The 24,759-nt window shown below is 33.9% G+C and overlaps 1 protein-coding gene across 1 annotated transcript in view; it reads left to right on the top strand.

Annotated features, from left to right (window-relative positions):
• LOC140434828 (tRNA (cytosine(72)-C(5))-methyltransferase NSUN6) overlaps positions 1–15,995 on the top strand; it is a 30,333-nt gene extending 14,338 nt beyond the window's left edge. The window contains exons 4-6 of the mRNA XM_072523394.1: positions 3,396–3,603; positions 10,241–10,534; positions 15,573–15,995. Coding sequence (XP_072379495.1) covers positions 3,396–3,603; positions 10,241–10,534; positions 15,573–15,836 — 766 coding nt within the window. The 3' untranslated portion in view covers positions 15,837–15,995. The remainder of the gene's footprint in view (positions 1–3,395; positions 3,604–10,240; positions 10,535–15,572) is intronic.
• The last annotated feature ends 8,764 nt before the right edge of the window (positions 15,996–24,759 follow it).

The following is a 24,759-nucleotide window of genomic DNA, read 5'->3' as shown; positions in this document are numbered from 1 at the left end:
ATTGTTCAAAAAAACCCATATTATTTCTGAGAGCCCCTTCTTTTATTCCAGGAAAATCCGCGAATCTCTAGAGATCCGAAAAAATCCACATAATATCAATCGAGAGGAAGGATACTACTTGTCTCCCATCTGGAATCTCAGTCTAGAGCCGCCGTCCGGTCCCGCTACCACGATGCAGCCACATGATTGGCCAGCGCGCGCTTCTTGACGTTCGCGCCACGGAGTGTGCCGATACGTCCCGACACGACAGGTCACCGCGACTATAAATGGAGCGGTAGCGGAGTAATCGTCGGATTCACTCCCCGCCTCTCGACGCGTTAGTGTTCTGAGCTGTTGGACGTGAATCCCTGTCCTGGCATTTGGTTTTCACCTTTAAGTAGTTCAGTTACTGTGACCAAATGCCCATCTTGGTAGTTAGTATTCGCCTTCCTGTTTTTTGTTTTCTTTTTTGTTCTCCTGAAGAAGCTACATACAATTGCAGCGAAACGTCGAGATGAACCCACTTTTGGGTCACTCACAAATGACACGGTCCAAACCCGGAAGACGAATAAACTATAATTTTAAATATGTTATTTACATTTTAAAAATACAGAAAACATAGTAAGAAGCTTCGCGCTAGTCTACTGTACCACCTAATGTACCATCTTTTTTTTGTATATATCGGGTCAGTTATAACTGTTCGATATAGACTAGAATTAGGTTAATTAGTCCAAAATATGCCTTAATAAAATATTGCGGTAGAAAAAGGTGCAGTGTGTTAAGTTATTTTTTTTTTCCAATTTGTGAAAATTTCAATCATTGTAGAGAAAAGGCAATTGAATTTTAACGATACTGGTCTGGATGGAAAGTGGAGATTAAAAGAGAAATGGGAAGTCCAGGTGCAAGTATGTTCACCTTGCAAACCGGCGCTCAGGTGTTTTGATGGACACAGCGGTGAGCTTGTGGACGTGGGTCTATAGATAGTCTATCGAGGAAAAGTCGATACTTGACCTATGAAGATTGGTTTAATAAAGATTACAAAAACAATGACAGATAGACTAATCCTCTCTAAAAAACCAAATTGCATATTCAGTCACAAAGAAAGAGAAGCAAACACACTTACCTTATATAGTCGCTCTACACTGTCAGATTTACCTTCTTATTAGTTACAAGAAGAAAGGAAGATTATGAGAGAGTAATAAACAAATAATTGCTACAAATACACAAAACATATTCCCAAAATTAGATGGAATACCTTTATAACTGGGTAAATCTGAAAGGTTAATTTAAATAGCAAAATTCACCAAAAATACTTTGATATTACCTCAGTTATAGCATAATTATCATGAATTTATCGATATTAAAACGTACTATCTAATAAAAAAAACACCTACAAATTAACTGAACAAATGGTATAAAAATACCTTGATCACTAGGGTACTGAACATACAAATATTAAGGCTGTACACAAAAAAAAAGATTATTAGGGAATACTAAAGAATTGATGGAGATACACTATACAAAAAAGAAGCACTGCACTGCACTAAATACATACATTAGTAATAAAAGTAAGAAATGAAATCAGACATCTTTATTTGGTTCACCAAATAGAAAACATTCTACGATTGTATCTTCAAACATTTTGACAAGTTTTAAATTAAATTGAAAGACTAAAATAGAACGTGGCTTACTTTTCTCCAGTCGAAACTGACCCTAAATTTTCAACTTAATTAAAATTCATCACTTTATTTCATCTTTGTTTATGTTTACTATCTCTCAAAATGTGACATACTATTATGTACATATATATTCGTAGTACTGTCCTATATTATGGATTTTCCCTTTTTTATGGACCGCGTACTCAACTGCGGCATTAAAAAAACAAACTCTTGGGTTGGACTCACACGTCGTACCTCGACGGTTGTCGAGGTACGACGAATAAATTCTTTTTAAAAACTCCTATAGGTGGAACGAAAATCAAAGGAAAGAGCAATTTGCTTACTATAAACAGACTCCAAAATGATTAGATTATCAATAGAAACGCAAAAAGATTAAGAATCTTTTTCGGCTTCCACGATATACAGGGTGAATTTAAAATGCTACAAAATAGTTCAAAATACCAGAACGACAGTTTTAATAATAACCAAACAACGAACTTCCAATCACAATTTCGGTTTATATTTTGACTATAAATCAGAATTATAAACAATTTAACTTAAAAGAACAAACTCAAACTAAACCTTCAGCATAGATAGATAGATTAAATGAGGTAGAATTTGGCATATTCCACTACAACTTTTTCAGATCTATTGTGGTCCCCTAATCCTAGATTACATTCTCTAGCCTGACCCTTTTTAAAAGGTGTAATAGTTTCGAGACTGAACCTTCCATGTAGCTCTTTGTCGGTGGCTTTTCCTTGCCCAATATAAAGAACCGCACATTTGCCAGGCTGGGCACTGGCACAAAATGTACTCTGCTGTTTCTTTCTCTAGGTGACAAAATCCCATCATCATCTGGCAACCCCATTAGCTTTAACTGCCTATTCAGCTTACAGTTATGGCTTTGACTGTTTTCCTGTCTTTGCTTATTAGGTCTGCTGTAAATTTTGCCGAATGTTCTATAATGAACTGTTTCAGTTGCCTTACATATTAAGTATTATATGCGAAATAAACGTATTTTCAACTGAACTTGTGGTTAATTTCCATTAAATATAGTAAATAATAATAAAATGCTACAAGAAAATAGCCTCAGAACAATGTTGACGGAATGACTGCAGAATTTCTAATAAGAGATGATGTTGATGGAATAGCTTCCTCATTAATACTGTTAAAAATCAGTGGTAAACTAGCATTTACAAAGTCATCCTTAGAATTTAATGCATATATTTTCTTCGGACAATGACAGACATAAAAGTGAGTTGACTCGTCATATTCGGATTGTAGCTAGCCTTCAGGACGAAAATCAGGATCTTCGACAGTACCGTCACTATTAAAATTACCATCAGTCAGATCATAATCAGATTCTACTGAATCGATTTTTTGCCATACTTCTTCCTCAGTCATTTTAGAAAGATCATAAGTTTTACTACGACTATCAGGTGATTCCTTGTTTTTTTTTTGGTTTATTTGTTGACGATCCATATTTATTATAAAATAAGTTAGGCAATATTTATCTGCACAAACAAAATGAAGAATAATTTCGCTACAAAAAACATTCTACAAAAAAAACTAAAACAATAATTTAAAAAGCCGTTCTGACAGCCTGTAAATTATAATGCTATAAATTATAGTAGCTTATTTATTTTTCACTACTAGTTATATTAGTAGTTATAGCGGTTAGACGGTTAATGTTTGTGAGGTATTTATAATGTACATGAAAGTCATATTTTTATTACTTCCTATATTAATATGTTTCAGTGGTATTGCTGTAGAAGTAACAGAAACCATTTCAGGATGTGTACCCATAAACGAAAGTATATTACCAGTAGGAGAGATTTTACTACAAAATATACCATCTATTTTATGTGTTCATAATCTTAACCCCAAACCTGGTGATGTAGTACTTGATATGTGCGCTTCTCCTGGGAATAAAACTACTCATATAGCAGAATTGATGCAGCACAAGGTATTTATAAAGAAATAATAAATGATTTTTCGTGGCTTCTTTTCGATTTCATGGCATATTTTATAACGGAAATTTCTGCTGCTACTGAAAGCACTGGAGACCGTCATATATGTGTAAATAGATGCCATTTTAATATTTTGGTTTGTCCTTCCGCCTTGGTTGCTGTATACCCAATATCAAAAACGGTGTGCGAATATAAGTTTTTACGTAGTATAAAATGCAAGAATCAATTTCTTGCGGACCACCTGAGGCTATGTCTTCATGTGTGTGTCTGTGTGTATCTGCCCTGTGGCTAGATTATGCATGTTCAAATTATATGTCCAAATCTGTCTGTTGTAATAAACCACTCCCGTATAAATACTGAAAATGGCTAAATTTTATTTTATCCCTATCCTTGACTGCATCTTTCGTCATAGCACTTCGAGCCGATTCTGCCATTTGTAAGTGTAACTGGATTTCTGTTTTTACTCTGCTTTTTTCCTACCTTTACAACTTGTCACTTCCGTATTATAAGCTTCACATCGTTTACAAGTATCAATTAGCAGATAACGGAAACGAAGATTAAAATCTTCAATGAATATTTTTGAAAAGGTGAACTTAAATATTTTACGTCTGGACCTGTATGAAGACTTAAAGATTGTTAAAAACATGATCGTCACTCTTCCTTTAATCGTGACTTCATTTCCATTCACCGTCAACTTTTCTTCTAATTTTTCAGTTAGTGGGGTTCTTACAATATCATTTCGTGGGTTCTTACATTTTCTCCCACCTTATTCATTTTCCTACCTCCATTAGTGTCACGTAAATATAATCAATTTTAACATTTAATAAATTTCCTCACTAACTTGCGTAAATGCGTAAAATGACACATTGCACACATACCCAACTGTCACTTGAGCGACTTAATCACATGAAATATTTACACGGCATAACTGTTCAACTTGCGCCATATGTTTATGGCGCATGAAATGAAAGACATGATTAAATGTGGTTTTTGAGTCTGAAATTTCTCCGGAAAGTATTTGTATATAACGTTCAGAAATAGTGTTGATTAAAAACTTGGATGTTTCAGTCATTTAGCTTGGTTCAGAAATATATTTTTGCCTATAAAATATCTCTATAATTAGTAGGGATTTATTGTTATATTCATTGTGAAATAAATGTATTGGTGAAATACAGTTTTATTTTAAAATCGTAATAATCTTAATTATTTTATTTTCCCAAGTTTATCCAAATATTACTCCTTTGGCTAAAGATTATAATAATATGCAAGTGTTAGATATCAACAACTAACAATATGTGAAGAGGTAAAATGCAAACAAGCTTAAGTCACAAATAAGTAATTTTTCAGGGAGGGCGAAAAACCTTTTTCATAGCAAAGCTACGAAAAAGGATAATGAGTTCTAATCAATGTTAAGCAATAGTATTGATTTCAAACATGAGATTCAAACACTTATTTCAGTTAGGGTAACTAAAATATAGTTTAAAAAATTGATTTTGTTTTGACAATAAGACCTTTTGCACGAACTCAGTGGAAATAATTCGTTTTGAATGTAAAATGTTGTGGAGCATAAGATGATTTACATGTAGATAAAGTAAGAAAGCAATAAAGTAAAGGAACAGTGGTTTTCTGAATGAACTTATATTTTTGTATAATAATAATATAGGCCTTACCCAAGTGACAGACATTGTAATAATAGGTAGTTAATTCAATAAACACTTATTTTTATTATGGAAGTCACAGCGCTCATCATCGAGACAGTCACTCATTACTTCCTGCTCTTCACCAACTACTGTAGGGGATTCATCAAAAATCAAACCTTTGTACCAACCAAGGCGTGGTGGGTCAGAATAACGTTTTTTTTCAAAAGTGTATGAACATCTTTGTCTCTTCTTTGGTTAGTACATGAGGAAGTGGGAGTTCTTCCAGTCTCACTTGTCTAAGATTCTTTTTTCCCTTTCTTACTCAAAGATATAAAGACTCCTTTCCTTCGTAGTTGTGGTTTTTCAAGCCTCTTACCAACACAATATTTTTGTAAGACTTCCCTTTTTCCTTTTTTCGGAGGTGTTCAATTTCTTCTTGTGCCCGGTAGCATATTTTAATTCTCTTCAGTTCACTTATTGATTGGATGTCCTTATAGTATTCACTTAGCTTCTAAGTATCAGGAAGTGGCCAATCTTCTCCTAGTGTTCTTACGTTGCCTATACCACTGTAGATGTCATGATATTCCTGTTACATTAAAATTATCGGTCTTTTTCTCAACTGCTTTTTTACTCTTCCAAAATCACGGTCAGACACTATGTCCGCGTACAGCGAAATACAATAAAATCCTTTGCATTGATGTTTTGTGTATTTCCAAAAAATGAATGTGTTCTCAGGACAATATTGTTTTTATTTTAAGAAAAACAACCTTAGTACAGAACACTCTAAAAATCAGCTTGTTTCAAATAGTTAAAGAGAACAGATGATATTTCCACACTGCCTTTTTCTGTCTGCTTCTCTGTACAAGTGTAGAACATGTGGTTTTTGATTTTTTAGATCAGTAATACAAAAGTTGGGGTTCAAAGGAGTAGTGAGGCGCAATATAAGATGTTGCTTCCAGATAACATCTCTAGCCTCTCCTACTCAATTCCTATCCTCACCTCCAAGAAGTGTGATCTTGATCACACGGGTGAACCCCGGTAAACCTGAGCAACCCTATTGGAGATTGGGTAACCAACCCCAATGGAAGGTAGGGTCAGGGCGGACGAGGAAGGGAGAAAGCATAGCTTGTTCAGAAGCTATAGCCAGCAGCCCTGGCACTGGACTCGGGTGCAACAGGCCGATAACCTGTTCACCTTAAACTCAGCTATCACGAATGCTACGAACAATGAACTAACCGGACGGACCAACGGACAACGACCAAAGCTACGGAATAAGGACTTAATGATGAATTTGCGACTGGGAACCTGGAATATCCAAACCATGCTGCAGGCAGGCAAAATGCAAAGTATTGCACAGGAACTATTGAAGTACGAAGTAGACATAGCAGCTCTCCAAGAAATCAGATTTAAAGGGCATGGTTGCATAAATAAAAAAGAATACAGTATGTACTACTGTGGAGCAGAAAGGCAAGGAGACTTTGGAGTGGGTTTTATGGTAAACCATAAATGCCGCAGGTCAGTATTGGGTTTTACTCCAGTTAATGAAAGAATATGCAAAATACGTCTAAGGGGAAAATTTCATAATGTTACAATTATTAATATCCATGCCCCAACAGAAGCAGCAGATGAACTAGTAACCGACCAATTCTATGACCAACTACAAGTAGAATGTGAAAATGCACAGAAGAGAGATGCAGTTATAGTTCTGGGTGATATGAACGCGAAGCTGGGAAAAGAGAAAATATATGCAGAATCCTTTGGTAAGCATAGTTTACATCATATTACCAGCCACAACGGTATGAGAGTGGCACAGTTGGCAATGGCAAACAAACTAAGAGTTGTTAGTACGTGTTTTCCTCATAAAAATATTCATAAAGGAACCTGGATGATACCTGGATGTTACGGTGGGCAACCTCCGTAACAGATGTTAGAACATATAGAGGCGCAAATTGCGATTCGGACCATTTCTTGGTTATATCGAAGATAAAACAAAGAATATCAATGGTAAGAAAAGAGAAAGGCGCCAAACAAAGAAAATGGAATACATATATGTTTAAAAATCCTAAAAAGAAGAATGAGTACCAGCAGAAAATAAAAGTAATATTAAATGAAAGAGGAGAACAAAACAACATTGAAGAAGAATGGAATATCATCAAAACGACAATTACAAATATGGCAAAGGAAACATTAGGTGAAACCTCAAGCCAAAGAAACGAGGAATGGTTTGACCAAGATTGCCAACAAGTAATAAATAGCAAAAATATAGCTAGACAGAAATGTCTACAAAGGGATTCCCGATCGAATAGAAAGGCATATGAAGAACTCAGAAAAGATGCAAAGAAAATATGCAGAAGGAAAAAGAGAGAAATGTTGAATAGAAAAATACAACAAATTACAGATTATAATAACAGAAGAGAGGCTAGAAAATTTTACAAGGAAATCAAGCAATGCACCCAAGGATACATAACAAGATCAACAGTTTGCAAGGACAAAAATGGGGCAATTATCAGCGAGAAAGAGGAAATAATGAAAAGGTGGAAGGAGCATTTTCAAGAGCTGTTAAACCCAGAAAAAGAACAAAACAAAGATGAAGAGATAATTCACCACACAGCAGAACAACTAGTTGAGCAACCAACATTGGAAGAAACGATAAACGTCATAAAACATCTAAAAAATAACAAAGCACCTGGCACAGATGGAATAACTGCAGAACTGATAAAGAATGGTGGACATGCGCTATGGAGGCGTATCCATAAACTAATCGACCGCATATGGACACTAGAAGTCATCCCAGAAGATTGGAAAGTGGGAATCATACTTCCTATGTACAAAGGGGGAGACAAACGACTCTGCAAAAATTATAGGGGCATAACAGTTTTAAATGTCATCTACAAGATATTATCAGGAATTATATATAGCCGCCTGGAATCATTTTCGGAGGAGATTATTGGTGAATACCAATGTGGCTTCAGACCAAAGAGGTCAACTATAGACCAAATGCATATGTTAAGAGGTATACATGAAAAATGTGTTGAATATAACATACCTATTTACAACTTGTATATCGATTTCAAACAGGCGTTTGATGGAGTAGATCGACAAAAGATGTTAAAGCAACTATCTATGTTAGGGATACCCAATAAGTTGGTTAAACTTATACGAATGACTCTGGAGGGTTCCAAAGCTATGGTGAGAATAGATGGAGACATGACGCAGGCCTTTGATATTGAAAATGGAGTAAGACAAGGGGATGCCTTATCAACAACACTTTTTAATCTAACTTTAGAAGCTGTTGTTAGAAAACTGGATGTAAACGGCTGTATTAATACAAGAGCTATGCAAATATGCGCATATGCGGATGATGTTGCCATAATAAGCCGCAACAAAAGGGTATTGAGCGAAAAAGTCATAGAACTGAAACGAGAAGCTGCTACGTTTGGTCTATATATAAATGAAAGCAAAACAAAATATATGGAGTGCACAAAATCGAATGAACATGAGAATCTGAAGGTAGACAACCATACCTACAAATATGCCTCCACTTTTCCTTACCTAGGCTCAATAATAAATGACAACAACAACATCAGTCAAGAAATACAAGCACGGATTCTTAGCGGTAATAAGTGCTTTTATGCATACAAAGACTTAATGAAAAGTAAGTTACTGAATCGTGAGTCTAAGCTGAGAATCTACAAAACAGTAATTAGACCAGTGGTCACATATGGATGTGAAACGTGGACCCTCTCAACCACTGATGAAAATGAATTGAGAATATTTAAGCGCAAAATACTAAGGAAGATATTTGGACCAACCCAATGCAGCGATAGTTCGTGGAGAATTAAAATGAACCACAAGCTGGATGAACTAATGCAGAGCGCAGATATTGTCAGATTTGTAAAATCACAAAGACTAAACTGGCTTGGTCACCTAGAAAGAATGCCAGATAATCGAGCTGTAAAAGTAGTCCAGAGATGGAAGCCCTAAGGAAACAGAACAAGAGGAAGGCCCCGTAAAAGATGGATAGACGACGTAGAGAGGGATCTTAAAACCATGAATATCAGGCAGTGGCGAAGGAAAGTATCCGACAGGGCAGAATGGAAGAACATTGTTAAGCAGGCCAAGACTCACAAAGGGTTGTAGCGCCATTAGAAGAAGAAGAAGAAGAATACAAAAGTTATAAAATGACATTTGTCCCGCCTTATATTTCTTAATAATTCTCTTTTTGAATTCGACTTTTCGGTTGTGGCTGAATTTGTTGAAGATCAAAACAAATGCTAACAGAATGGGAAACATCCATTTCCATGTACTCATATACAGCTTTTGCTCTTCTTGAATAAATCTGCTTTTCAACCATTAGCAACGTAGGCCTATGTCTTTTGATTTGTGCTGTATGAATCAGACTGGCAATTATATTGTTTTGTCTTTTCGTGTCTAGAACCTTATAAAACTCTTCTTTGAAAGCGTTGATGTAAATAGGCCCTATTTTTAAGCACGTAACACGTTTATTATTTTGTGCTTAAACGGTACAAATAGTAGGGCTCTTTTAGGAGCAACATACCTGGTTATTTGTTATTTCATTTCCTTCATCAACACTTACACTTCCATCTGCCCCACCCATTATACTTTAAATAATAAAGTAATTATTTTTTAAAGACTTTGACAAAAAACCCTCATATATCCTCAAATTTGCAAGACTCACTGGGTCAGCCGAGTGGCAGTTGCAGAGCTCTTATTGGTTGGTTGGAAATAAGCTGGTTAGCATGGACCAGTATAGTGGAAATAAGTTGTTTTGCATGTAAAGGTGGTTTTTAATATGCTTTTATCATTGGTAATAATTTTTCTTGCATGAATCCGATAAAATAAACCACTTTGACTGCAACAGAACAATGCATTGGCACATTTAACTCAACTTTGATTTTTGTGTGACTTAAGGCTGTTTGCATGTTGCCTCATCATGTATGATAATTATTAACTTGTTCAAACCTATTTTAAGGGAATATTAATAGCCATAGACAAGACTCCAAAGAAGGTTGCTCAACTTCAAAAACGCTGTGAGGATTTCGGCGCTAGAGTGTATAGTTTTCAAGCTGATTCTACTGCAATACTTTCAGATACTTTAAGTTGTACAAATATAATAGACGGTCCACCATTTGCACCCCAATCGTTCGACAAAATACTTTTAGATGCACCTTGTAGTGTTCTTGGGAAAAGACCACAACTGGCCAATAGGTTGTCAGAAAACGAGATCAAATCATTCGTTCCATTACAAAGAAAACTGTTTGAAAGTGTAAGTTATTCAGAATTTGCTTCTTAGTACTTATAGTTGTTAATTTTGTCAAAGATATTACACTGGCGGACAAAAACTCAGCTGCTTTTTTATTTGTAACTTTTTGTCTAATACATGGTAAAATTTGATATTAACATTAAGTGAAAACATTTTTAAAATTTTTTTTAAATTTTATTTCTATTTTGTTTGTCTGTGTTGGAAACCCAGAATGACAATAGTAATCTTTGTTGCATGCCTGAAGGTTACGGGATACAATCACCTGTTTACCAACGTTAGTTACTGGCACTGTCATATTCTCTTTCTGCTATCTCTGGGATAGCTTCTGGGTTGAACGGATAAATTCATGTTGACGAGAAACCCGATTTTATATTGGATGGTGTCATTGCTTTGTCCCAAAAAGTAGAAAAAGTTAACCCAAATCTCTGTTCGGAAATAACACGTAACATCATTGGCTGGAACTCGTAAGTAGTTTACTAGAAAGACAGTGCAGAGTGATTTAGTATCTTTCAATACGTTCAAACGTTTTAATTTTCATGCTGCCTTTTGTAGACATTTGAGCAACAGCACCTGGAGATATTGAGTCAACCGATTCTGGTTCATATGTTTACCCTTAAATAGCACCATTGGAGGGATTGCTGCACCAAGAGCATTACCACAAAAAACCCTTTCTGCTGACACTTTCTCCATGTTCCTTTGCAACAACATGTACTCTTCTTTTCTCTATTTTTGCGCCAAAACTTTCTGCTGATGGTGCAGTGTTAATCTGCAACCTTTCTCGTCTACATGATGTATCTGTTCTGGTTTGTAGATTATGTCCAGCCGATCATTTTTTTTGTTTCCTGAAAAAGATTTGAGATTTAATTGAGTTCTGTAAACCGGTATACATACTTACGAAGTACGCTTGCAGTAAGTGGATAACTAATTTGCGAAAGTCGGATAACACGTTGAACTAATTCTGATTCTTGGGCATTTGTAAGTATAATTGTTTGCTTTAGAAAAGACTTTGCTTGTTTTCTTTCTTCTAAATATCATCGAAGTGTCTGCCTTGGGATGTGATATGTAGGGCTAGCTGAGTTAACTGCGGTTTCATTTTCTACCGCTATTAAAGCTGCTGACAAATTTTCTGTGGCCCAGTTGCCTTGTATTCCTCTGCACTGATAATGGGGTGGTTTTGATTGCTGTTACATAAGCAATCACGTCAATACAGCGGGCAAAATTGTAGAGTAATATGGCCACAGGAGGAGAAATATGGCCACGTCCATATAACCCTACTTTCACACATGTACACGATTTTTAAAGACTACAAATGTAATACAATTAAAATAATAAAAAATTATCTATTAGAACCAGATATATTTTTTTTTGAATTATGGAATTAATAAATAGTTTCTACTATGTTGAGTTTGCAACAACAATGAAGTCTTCTTCTTCTTAGAGTGCCATATCCCTACGGAACGTCGGCGACTACCATGCTTATAATATTGTTATACTGATCTCGGTCTTGCGCTACGTGTAGCAATTGGTCCGCTGTCAAACCTGTCCACTGCCGCAAATTCCTCAACCAAGAGAGTTTCTTCCGTCCTATCCATTTCTTTCCTTCGATTTTACCGTTGAGAATTAGCCGAAGGAACTCATATCTTGGTCCTCTGATTATATGTCCAAGATATTCTAGTTTACGCCTCTTAATAATATTTAATAGAGTTCGTTGATGTCCCATTCTTCGAAGAACTTCTTCGTTTCTGGTTCTGCTAGTCCATGGAATTTTTAGTATCCTTCGATACAACCACATCTCAAACGCCTCGATTTTATTCATGATATCGGCGTTTAAAGTCCAAGTTTCACATCCATACAAAAGTACAGACCACACGTAACATCTTGTAAACTTTTCACGGATTTTCAAATTTAATGAGTTATTAGATAATAGAGTAAACAATCAAGTACTCGTAGCCATATATGGAATGTTGCTCGATCTGCATTAGGGAATGTTGCTCGATATGTTTAACAATTTTGGCACTCAATGCATATTACTACGTGCTTTCAAGATACCTATCATTTAAACATGAAAATAGTAGGAAATTTGCTAGATGGCCATATTTTCGTATATGCCTAAATTACCTGTACATATGTTACATAAAACGAGGCAAAAGGTACAAGTTATATAACTGTTTAAAAGAGGCGACAATTAACAAAACTATATAGGTATCAGTCTTTTGAATGTAATCTCTAAAACTATTAATAATGGATTAAAACATAGTAGTATAAGTCGAAAAGGCAGGAATACTAACGATCACGTTTTTATTATAAAACAAGTTATCACAAAACTGAGAGAATTTAACCTAGAAACACATATTACTTTTAGATTTTGAAAAAGCCTTCAAGCCCGTCGATAATGTTTAAATTATCAAAAAAAAATCGCAAATTATTTCGGGGGGGGGGGGAGGTCAGGGGGTGGTGGTTAAAGTTTTTTAAACTTTGGTTGCAATATAATTAATATTTATATCCAGATTTAGCTATGGGAATCGCATTCCCTCTAAGGGGAAAATTCACTCATCCCAGATACCTACGGCATCAAAAGGATTGACCTGTGATAGGACTCTTTCCGTGTTATCGAGCCCTAGGTGACTTGATACGTCGGAGGATATCTCAATAATATTCTTACGCATCTGGATATTGACAGTAGTATCGCTTTCTGCATGGTCTTATAGAGATGTTGATTAATACGCAGCTGTTTTATGTTCTCTAAAACTCCCTTTGGAATAACTCCAGTAGTAGAGAGAATAATAGGTAACGTCTGGGTACTTTTCATTCCCCATTGTCTCCTTATTTGTATTTCCAAATCAGTGTACTTGGCGATCTTTTCGTTGTATTTACCACGCAGATTATTATTTTTAGGGATCGCCACATCTATTAGTGTTGTTTGCCTAGTAAGTTTATTAACTAGTATGAAATCCGGAATAATTTCTAGTTGGAATAACCTGATTCTGAATGGCGACTAGCAACCCTTTGTCTCGGGAAACATCTTTCCTGATAGTCCCATCAACCAATAGTTCGACGCTGTATTTTCGACATATTCTTGTCTGATCTCATTGGAACGTCGCCCATGTAGGGGTTACTAATCCAGGTGCGCCTTTTTTCTTGCTTAGAAAGGTGGTTTATACGCATTTCTAGTTCCTTCAGTTTAAGCGGCATTGTGTCATCTACTGCGCAAATTTTGACCACTTTATAATACCAATTGAGTAGCTAAGTTCCAAACAGGCGTACAGATTTAATGCTTTAAACAAATTTTAAGATATGGCCGATTTAGCTGTCTTACTCTTCGTACGAACTCGGAATTTAGTTCGGTTTTCATTTGTTTATGGTCAATTTTTTGCGCTTGCTTTACTTCGAGATATTTGTACATATCATTTTCACCCATTGCTTCGATGTTTTGGCCATATTGCATATCGAAACCTACGGGCTGAACCTTTCCTCTGACCATATTTAGTATTTATTATTTATTCCAGATTTAGCCATACGGCTTACACTACTTCTATGGGGAAAATTCACTCATCCCAGATACCTATGGTTTCAAAAGGATTGAGCTTTACTGGGACTCTTTCCGTGTTATCAAGTCCTAGGTGACTTGATACGTCGGTGTATCTCCCAAAAATTTTCGTACGCATCTGGACGGCAAGAGTAGCACAGCTTTCTGCATGGTCTTATATAGATGTTCATTTAGACCCAACTTTTTTATGTTTTCTAGGAGGTTCTTCGGAATGACTCCAGTAGTAGAAAGACTAATAGGTATTATCTGGGTACTTTCCAGTCTCCATTGTCTCCTTAAGTGTATTTCCAGATCTATGTACTTGGCGATCTTTTAGTGTTGTTTGTCTGGTTAGCTTATTAACGTACGAGATCTTGTTTATTATATGCTACTGTTTGGTCTGTGAGCACAGTGCAATCCCAGTATAGCTTGTAGTTGTCATTCTCAAGCATACTCTCAGGAACGTTTTGATAATATGGGAGATGGTTTGTTTGGAGAAGCTCCAGTTTAAAAGCTATCTCTTAATGAAGGATCTTCCCTACTGAGTCATGCCTTAATGCCTATATTCTGTTGCTGCAAATGCCTGGCAGCTCTCGTTAAGATGTTAGATGGTTTCTTGGGCTTGACATCCATATCGGTATTTGTCATTTTAAACCTGAGGGTCTTTGATGATATATTTCAGGTAATTTTTGGTGGGTATAACCTTATCCTGAATGGCAAGTAATGAAACTTCTATTTCAGAGAACATCTTTCCTTATGTCAACTAATAGTTCGACGCTATATTGTCGACATAGTCTTGACTGATCTCATTGGGATGTCGCCCGTGCACAGATTTACCCATCCAGGTGCGCATTTTTTCGTTCTTAGTAAGATGGTTTATGGGCATTTTTGGTTCCTTCAGTTTGATCGGTATTGTGTTATCTTCTGCACAAATCGCTTGATGTAGAGTAGATGTCTCCTCCTGCACCTGAAAATAAGTTCTTAAATTAGTAATCTGTTTTTTAATTGCTTACTTATATCCATAAGTCCTCGGTAATGTTCTTTCTACTGCACTTCGAGGATGGTGTTTCTGTGCCTTTGTGAGGTGTGTTCGTACTTTTCGCTGAAGAGTTTCTATATCCGTTTTAGTCCACTTAATAGTGCCAAATGAGTAGCTAAGTGCGAAAAATGTGTAGGTGTTTAGTGCCTTAAACACATTTTTATTATTGAGATTAATTACTATTATTTATTATTATTATTATTAATTATTATTTTAATTTCGTAATATTAATATAATATTTTTAATTTATCTGTAATAAGAGCTAGGCTACTGGAAGTATCTACTACTAGTTCCAGCATGACGACATAACGTTATGCTTCTCCTCTGTCGTGTGAATATATTTGGTGCGTTTTGAGCAGTTAAAATTCCATTACTTATGATATTTACTTGTAAATTGTAAAAATGCTCTTTGTTTGTTTTTATTTACTGTTTTATATTTTATTTTGTACTTTATTCAACGTTTATTGAACTTTTAGGCAGCAAAATTATTGAAGCCAGGTGGAATCATGGTCTACAGCACATGTACTATAACGCTGTCTGAGAACGAAGGCATGGTAGCGTGGGCTTTAAAAAGTTTTAATTTCTTAGAATTAATTCAACCAGATTTAAGTTTAGGAGAACCTGGATGGCTCGGAACTTCTCTTTCAGATGAAACAAGGTGTTTGGTTCAGAGATTTGGACCTAATTCAGAGGTGGATTCTGTAGGATTCTTCTTTGCCGTTTTTAAAAAGAAAACTTGAGTTGTTTTCAGTATTAGGGTCATGCTGTATATATTGTTATTATTATTACTGTTTTAATATTACTATAATATATTTTTATAATTAAATTACAGTATTATAATTTATTTTTACATTACCATAATCACTTTGTGTAATATCGTAATATACTTTTCAGAGACAGGTTTATCTTCATATAATATATAGAGCAAGAATTGGAGGAGAGCATTTTGAAAAGAGAATAGAATAAAATAGAAATATGCTTTATTGTCACTGAAAATTGTACAATTTTATGGACAAAGCTTACAAAAGTAAAAAAAACAATAACAATAACAACTAAAATTTACTAAACTTACATAAATCGTCAATATCACAGAATAAAACATAATAAAATATACAATACATTTGCAAAATTTCACTAAATTGCAAATTGCCTAATAAAACATTAGGAATTACTTTACGAATAAGTTTAAGCTGCTGCTGCTTTAGTTTACGAATAACAATCGTATTCAGCAACTCCAAAACCCCCGCGTAATAACTTTTGATTGATTTCGAATAAAAATATCTTAAAACTCCAGAAGACGAGGTCCAACTGGGCCCAAGGTCGTTTCCATCGACCTCGAAAATCCCAGAGTAATGACTTTTGACTGATTTAGAATTGAAAATAACAAAACTTCAGAAGACGAGCTTCACCTGGGCAGCAGGTAACTCGATCATCTTTGCCGTCATAATATTCGTCTCCCGCGATCCCGAAAGTAGTGACTTTCGACTGATGTTGAATGAAAATAACATAAAATTTTAGGAGACAAGGTCCACCCTGAACACCAGGTAGCTCGAGGACCATCGTCGTTATCATATTTGTCGACTGATTTAGAATGAAATTAATGTATTCCAGGAGACAAGGTCCAACCTGGGCACCAGGTAGATCGAGGACTATCGTTATCATATTCGTGTTCAGTGATCTCGACAACCCCCCAAGTAACAAAATTAAACTCAATCCTGTTGATATGTTCTTAGTTGCAAAATTTTCGTTTTCTATGCACTTTGGCAAGAATATCTAGAAAAACTATTTGAAGACAAAAGAGATAACACCTTTGAACTAGAAGAAGAGGTAAATGATGGACCAAGAATATTACAGCAGGAAGTTTACTCCGCAATTACACAGTTAAAGGATGGCAAAGCGGCAGGCCCTGATAATATACAAGCAGAACTACTCAAACTAATGGACAACGAATCAATAGCAATAAGCGCAAAGATATTTAACACATTTACAACTCTGGAGAAATACCAACAGAATGGCTAAAATCTGAGTTTATTGCACTTCCAAAAAAACCAGGAGCAAAAAATGCGAAGATTACCGTACTATAAGCCTCATGAGTCATCTCCTAAAATTGTTCCTAAAGATAATTCATAAGAAAATCTACAAGCTGTGTGAAAGTCAAATTTCCCCAACCAGTTCGGGTTCACAAATGCTGTTGGTACTAGAGAGGATTTGTTCTCAGTACAAGTCTTATTCCAGAGATGTAGAGACGTCAACTGCGACGTATACGCATGTCTGGTTGATTACGAGAAAGCGTTTGATCGAGTACAGCACGCCAAGATGATATATATATATATATTGTTACAATACCCCAAAAATAATATTTAAAATAAATAATTTACTTATTATTTTTTTAAATATTAATTTTCTCATACCTTATTAAATTTAATAAATCAAAATTTTTTTTTTATTTATTTAAAATGTGTTAAATACATCCCTGTTCGCTGTCTATATCAAAACAGAGAACAACGGATCACAGTTCGGCTATTCTATGGTCAAACTGTCATGTCAAATGGAGAATGGATTTTATCAGAGAATAAAATATAACCTTAATTAAAAATATAATAGATATGGTGTTCTGTTTATTTATAGACAAAATCTAGGAATTATTTCCATTCAAAATAACTTCATCAATATAAATTGGTAAGTTTTTCCACTTTATTATATTAGAAAGACATTTTTATAGCAATTATAGTATCAATTTTGTGTCTAACCCCAAATTATGATTTTTAGGGTACAAATTAATTTCCATATATACAAAATTCAACAAGTACGATATCAAATTGATTCAAAATAATGAAATCTACCATCTACCATTTAACAAATCAAGTCTATTGAACAAAATGGACACATCAGTAAGTTATTAGTGTTATTATATTTGTGTTAAAGGTATAGAAATCATTCTTCAATCTCTTCATGATATTGAAAAATGTCGTTGATATGAAATATGCCTCTTAGTCTGTTCTCTGCATCTATTAACACATAACTATTTAGTCCATTCTGATTTTCAATTGTATATGGACCTTCAAACATTGGTTGTAATTTCTTACAACGGTTTTCTTTAACATTACTTTTTCTAAGTGAACGAATTAACACTAGGTCTCCTTTTTGAAATGTGATTGGTTTTTTTATATTTCGAATTTGTCTTCTGATATATTTTTCAGCTTTCCTCCTAATTCGGTTATTCACTTTCTGCATTACTTGTTCTAACATATCCTGATTATATTCACTAATCCACTTTCTGTTTCCTATATGGCCAAACATTAAATATTCTGGTACTTCCTCTGTATTCAAATTATGTGTATTATTTAAAAAATACTCTACTTGTGGTATATGTTGCTGCCAAGTTTCGTGTTGATTTTGGCACAGTATCCTTAAATATTTTATAACTTCTTTAATATATCTTTCTGCAGGATTTGCCTGAGGATGTCTGATACTTGTAAAATGAATGTTGATTCCCTTTTTCTCACAAAATGTCCGAAATTTTTGGTTGTTAAAATATGTAGCATTATCTATTATGCAATTTCTAAATGGTCCTATTTCTTCGAAAAATTGATTAATATATAATTTTAATGTTTTAACATTTGTTCTGGAGCAGGGATATAGTTTAATAAATTTTGTATATAAATCAACTATCACTAGTATATGCTTTTTTCCTGTTGGACTGAGAACTAAATTTGAAATAAAATCCATGGAAACTGTATTTAGTTTTTCATATACCACATTAGATTTATATGTGTTCTGGTTTTTGAAATTCTTTTCTTTGTTTAGTTGACATATTGGGCAATGGGTAGTAATTTCTTTTGCTATACTTATGTCATTCTTTGCAAAATAATTGTCCCTAAATAGCATCCAGAGCTTTCTTGAACCAATATGCATATAATTGTTATGTAAATTTTTCAATATTTTCTTTGCTAAAGTTCTAGTTATTACATATACTTCTATGCCATTTATTATTTTATAATATACCCCATCTTTCCTAAGGACTTTTTGTTTTTCACTCAAATTGATCTGATCTCTTATAATTTCTTCTTTAGAATATAATCCAGTATTTTCTACTAATTGATTTAATCCAATTTTTATTGTTCGCTGCCCTTTTTGTGATGTATTTTCTAACCTTGATAAAGCATCTGCCACTATATTGGATTTTCCAGAAATGTATTTGATTTCAAAGCAGTATTCACTAAGTATTAGACTCCACCGATGTATTCTACTGTTTCCATATTTGTTATTTAATATAGACGTTAAAGCTTGGTGATCTGTTTCTATTGTAAATTCATTACCCAACAAATAAAATCTTAATTTTGTGACACAGTGTATTATACTTGCTAGTTCTAATTCTGAAACTGAGTAACCCTTTTCATGCGGCTTTGTAATTCTTGAAATGAATTGTATTGGGTATTCGACCCCATCATGTATTTGTAATAATACCCCTGATAATCTCTCTATTGATGCATCTGTTCTTAATATGAAGGGCTGTGTGTAGTCAGGATAGTATATTTTCAAATTTGACAGAAAAATGTTTTTAATCTCTTGGAATGCTAGTTCTCTTCTCTGATCCCATCTCCATTTTACACCTTTTCTCAGTAGTTCAAGTAATGGAATTTCTTTTATACTTAGATCTGGTATCATCCTTTTATAATAATTAATTATTCCAATAAATCCTCTTAAAGTTCTTAAATTGTGTGGTGTTTTATATTCCTGAATGACTTGTGTCCGTTCTGGATCCATTTCGATTCCCTTAGTGTTAAGTTTATAACCTAGATAGATGACTTCTTTTTGAAAAAATGTACATTTTTCTTGATTTATTTTTAGTCCAACTTTGTCTAATCTATTTATTATAATTTTTAGGTGTTTCTCATGATCTTCAGCCGTTTTAGAAAAAATTAATATATCATCAATGTAGTGAATTACAAAATGTTCATATTGATCCAAAATATCATGAAGACATCTACATAGAGCACTGCAAGATGATTGAAGTCCAAATGGTACTACTTTGAATTGATATACTACTCCATCTATCTGAAATCCTGTATACTGTCTACTTTTTCTTTCTAGAGGTATTAACCAGAAACTATGCTGTAAATCGATTTTAGTGAAAAATGACATTCCTGTAATTCTTCCTAATATTCCATCTATACTCATTGGTGCTTCAAATTGCTTTTCAGTAATCTTGTTAATATTCCTTGCATCCAAGCATAACCTGATTTCACCTGATCTTTTTCGTACTACTACTATGGGGTTAATAAAACGTGTGTCTGCCTTCTCAATGATCCCATCTTCTAACATATTATTAATTGTTTTGTTTACTTCTTCTCTGTATTTATATGGTATTGGGTATGATTTTGTTTTAAAATCTTTTTCTTCTTTAACTTTTATACTATGGATATAATTTTGTGCAATTCTATTTTCTTTATTGACAAGTCCCTTGTGTTGCTGCAATATGGAAATGACTATTGATTTATATTCTTCAGGGCAATTTAAAACTTTCATCATATCTTCTTCTTTACAAATCACATTATTCTTCAATATGTACTCATTATTCCTTGCTTCCAATTTTACGCACTCCGCCTCGTAGGCATCCATCTGCTTAAAATTTCCATTCCTTAAATATTCACTACAATAATTATTCTTTACATTCTTTTGGGACATTTCCCTATCATCAAAATACATTTCTTCTTCATAAACATCATTATTTTCTTTTAATAATATCCTATCAACTCTTATTCCTTCTTCCACCTCATCTTTCTGCATAAATTTAATTATTTGCCCTTCCAAAGTTACCATTTTTTCTTCAAAATCTATCTTTACTTTCTTCTTTTCCAATTCATCATTTCCCATTAATATATCAACACATAAATCCTTGACAATAAATCCTTGCATATTAATTTCTTTATTAAGAATATTAATTTTAAAATTGGCTAGTTTATCAATTTCACCCAACTTCTTATTATTTGCACCAATAATTTTAATTTTTGGAATCTTTATTATATCTGATAGTTTTAATGTATTAAATATAAAATTCTCCGAGACTAAAGTACTTTCTGAACCAGTATCTATCATAATTTTAATCATTTTATTTTTGGCCAAAGCATTTATATAAATTAAATTAATAGATTCCATAATTTTCTCTTCATCTAAAGAAATAAATTCAGAAGGTTTTTCATAATAGCAATGGCCTAACTTGTAATTCAGAAAGTTTACTGCACAAAATTTTGATTATTAGAATTGTCAGATTGTATCTGACCACTTGGATCTGATGTCCTATGTCTTTCCCTACTATGACTTCTACTCACATTCTCCTGCCTTGTACTACTTCGTTCCCTGCCTTCGCAGCTTCTATTCCTTCGAACACAATTTACCTGTCTGTTATAGTTAGGTCGTTCTGTATTTCTTCTATTGTTAAAATCTTGTCTATTATTATTAGTACTGTTATTAAAATGTTGTCTATTATAATTAGTATTATTATTAAAATTTTGTCTATTATAACTAGTATTATTATTAAAGTTCTGTCTATTTGGATTAGTGTTAGTATTATTAAAATTTTGTAAATTATCACCATACCTAGTATTATTGTTATATGATTGTCTATATTGTTGAAAGTTATTATTGTTTTTTCTGTTGTTATTATTACTTGTCATATTGCCTCTTTGTATTCTTTGAATAAAATTAATAAAACTATCTATTGTTTGAATATTTTGTACAGTTACGGTTTGCACAACATCAGCATCAAAATGTCTAGATACATTTAAGACTGTTTCATCCTCTCTAAGTGGTGGTTCTAAATATTTTGCAACTGTTATCAATTTCAATGCATAATCTACCATATTTGATTTTAAATTTTGATTATACTTTCCAAAATATAGAATTTCTCTAAACTTTGCTTGCTCTAATTCACCCCAATAATAATTTAAAAATTTATTTTCAAATGTTTGAAAGTTATCTAAATCATTTTCAATACTAGCAAACCAAGTTGCTGCATTGTCATTTAATGTCATTCTAATATAATCTTTAATATCATTAATATTATTCACAAATCTTAATTTATGTTTTAAACTATTTATGTATACTCTAGGATGCAAATTTTTTATATTACCAGAGAATTTAATCCCAGTCTCATTTGTTAAATTTAAGTAAGGTCTCCCTATGTCTCTCATTTGTGAAATATCATCTATTCTCTGTTCCACATTTCTTATTTGATTACTATTTATTTGGATATTTTGTTGTATATCGTCTAATTTTTCTTCTGTGTTTCTCCTGTCTTCGTTAATTTTTACTTCTAAGTTACATTTCTGTAACTCTATTTTCTGTTCTATATCTATCTTATTATCTTGAATAATCCTCTTTACTTCTGTCCTCTCATTGTCTATCCTTTTCTTGTAGTCATTCCGTATACTTTTTATTTCATTTGCTACTTTTTTCTCTGCAGCTTCAAGTTTTTTATCCATTTGTTTTACAATTTTATTATTATTATCTTCTATTTTCTTTTCTAATTTTCTATAATTCTCTTCCAATTTCTGTTCCATTTTTTTCATGTCTTCTTTGACTTCTTTTGAATTCTCTTCCAATTTTTTCGTATTCTCTTCCATTTTCTGTTCCATTTTTTTCATGTCTTCTTTGATTTCTTTTGAATTCTCTTCCATTGTCTTGTTCATCTGCATCATTAATGACATCAAAGCTGCCATATTGACATTTTCCTCTCTTTCTGGATTCATTTCTGCAGTATCTTGTGGAACTTGAACTAAACTCTCCTCTTGTATAGGTTGTGTTTCTACTTCCACATCTTCTTCATTCTTTTTGCTTCTTGTACCTTTCTTTCCTTGAGACATTTTGAGACTTTACTTGTTCAAATATAATTAAAAATAAATTCTATAATTTTTCCTTTCTACTGATAATTAATTTAATTATATGAGAGCACTTATCTTCCCAAACTAATTCTTTTAAATAGAGAGCCACCGCGTTGGGTGCCAAATTGTTACAATATATATATATATATATATATATATATATATATATATATATATATATATATATATATATATATATATATATATATATATATATATATATATATATATATATATATATATATATATATATATAACGGATTTATTACGGCTGTCGCCGCTTCTCCGCCCCCAATTTCCATCTTTTTCTGTCATATGCAGTTGCCTCTTCTAAGTCTCTTGCCGCCATTGCTTCATCAATATCGTTGCGCCAACTTCTCCGTGGTCGTCCTCTCTTTCTTCTTTCAGGAGGGATCCATTCCAGTACTCTCCTAGGCCATCTGTACTCTGGCATTCTTTTAACATGTCCGAACCAAGATGATGCAAATACTAAAAGAAAAAAGGAATTAACAACCAAGATCTGAAAATAATTAGAAGTCTCTACTGGAATCAGACAGCAAATCTCAGAGTTGAAGGTGAACACACTGACTATGTGAAAATCATGCGTGGAGTGAGGCAAGGCTGTATTTTATCTCCTCTAATCTTCAATCTGTACTCTGAAAGAATATTTATCGAAGCTTTGCACGAAACTGAAAAAGGTATTCTACTAAATGGTTGCCGGCTAAACAACATCAGATATGCAGATGACACCATGATATTTGCGGACAACTTAGAAGACCTACAAGTTCTTATGAACAAAATCACGTATTACAGTCAACAATATGGACTCAATATAGACGTTAAGAAGACAAAGCTTATGATAATTATCAAGAAAAGAATAACAGAAGGTCAACGCTCAACCAATCCCCTGTAGAAAGAGTGACGCACTACAACTACCTCGGCACCATAATAAATGAAGAATGGACCAACAACCAGGAGATTAGAGCACGCATCGGAAAAGCTAGATCCACCTTCAATCGGATGGGGGCCTTCTTCAAGAGTCACAACCTCTCTCTTGATACAAAAGTAAAAATGCTGCGATGCTACGTCTTCCCTGTGCTTTTTTATGGTGTTGAATCGTGGACCTTGAACGAAGATATGTGCAGAAAACTGGAAGCATTTGAGATGTGGCTATATCGGAGAATGTTTAAGATCCCGTGGACTGACCGAGTCACAAATGAGGAGGTCCTCAGAAGAATGAATAAGAATCGAGAAGTACTGACCACCATCAAATCTCGAAAGTTACAGTTCTTCGGATATATTATGCGAAATGAATCCAGATATGATCTCCTTCAAGCCATCCTGCAAGGAAAAATATTTGGAAAACGAGGTCCAAGAAGAAGAAGAACATCTTGGTTAAAGAACCTCAGAATCTGGTTCAATACAACATCTGTGCAGCTTTTCCGCGCTGCTGCAGATAAGATAAAGATTGCCATGATGATCGCCCACATTCGTAACGGATAGGCACATCAAGAAGAAGAAGATGCACTTTGGAAATGCATTTTTCTTATGCACAAAATTCAATTTTCATTTTGTCACTATGAATTTTGTTCACAAACTTTCCTGGCACTTCCCTAATCGAATGCAAAAAGTTGCACAGAGATTCATCTTGCTGCGGAAAACTGATAGGTTTAGTGCTTTGTATTCGCGCCTATTTGTTGATTCCAATCCTCTACAATTTTAAGTAACTATTTACCTTTAATCTATCTGTTTTTCTAGTTCGTTTATCCTCGACTTTTGT

Source organism: Diabrotica undecimpunctata, chromosome 2, assembly GCF_040954645.1.
Source record: "Diabrotica undecimpunctata isolate CICGRU chromosome 2, icDiaUnde3, whole genome shotgun sequence".
Classification (NCBI taxonomy): Eukaryota; Metazoa; Arthropoda; class Insecta; order Coleoptera; family Chrysomelidae; genus Diabrotica; species Diabrotica undecimpunctata.
The sequence above is the reverse complement of the archived record's forward strand: the minus strand, read 5'-3'. Positions and strand labels throughout refer to the sequence as shown.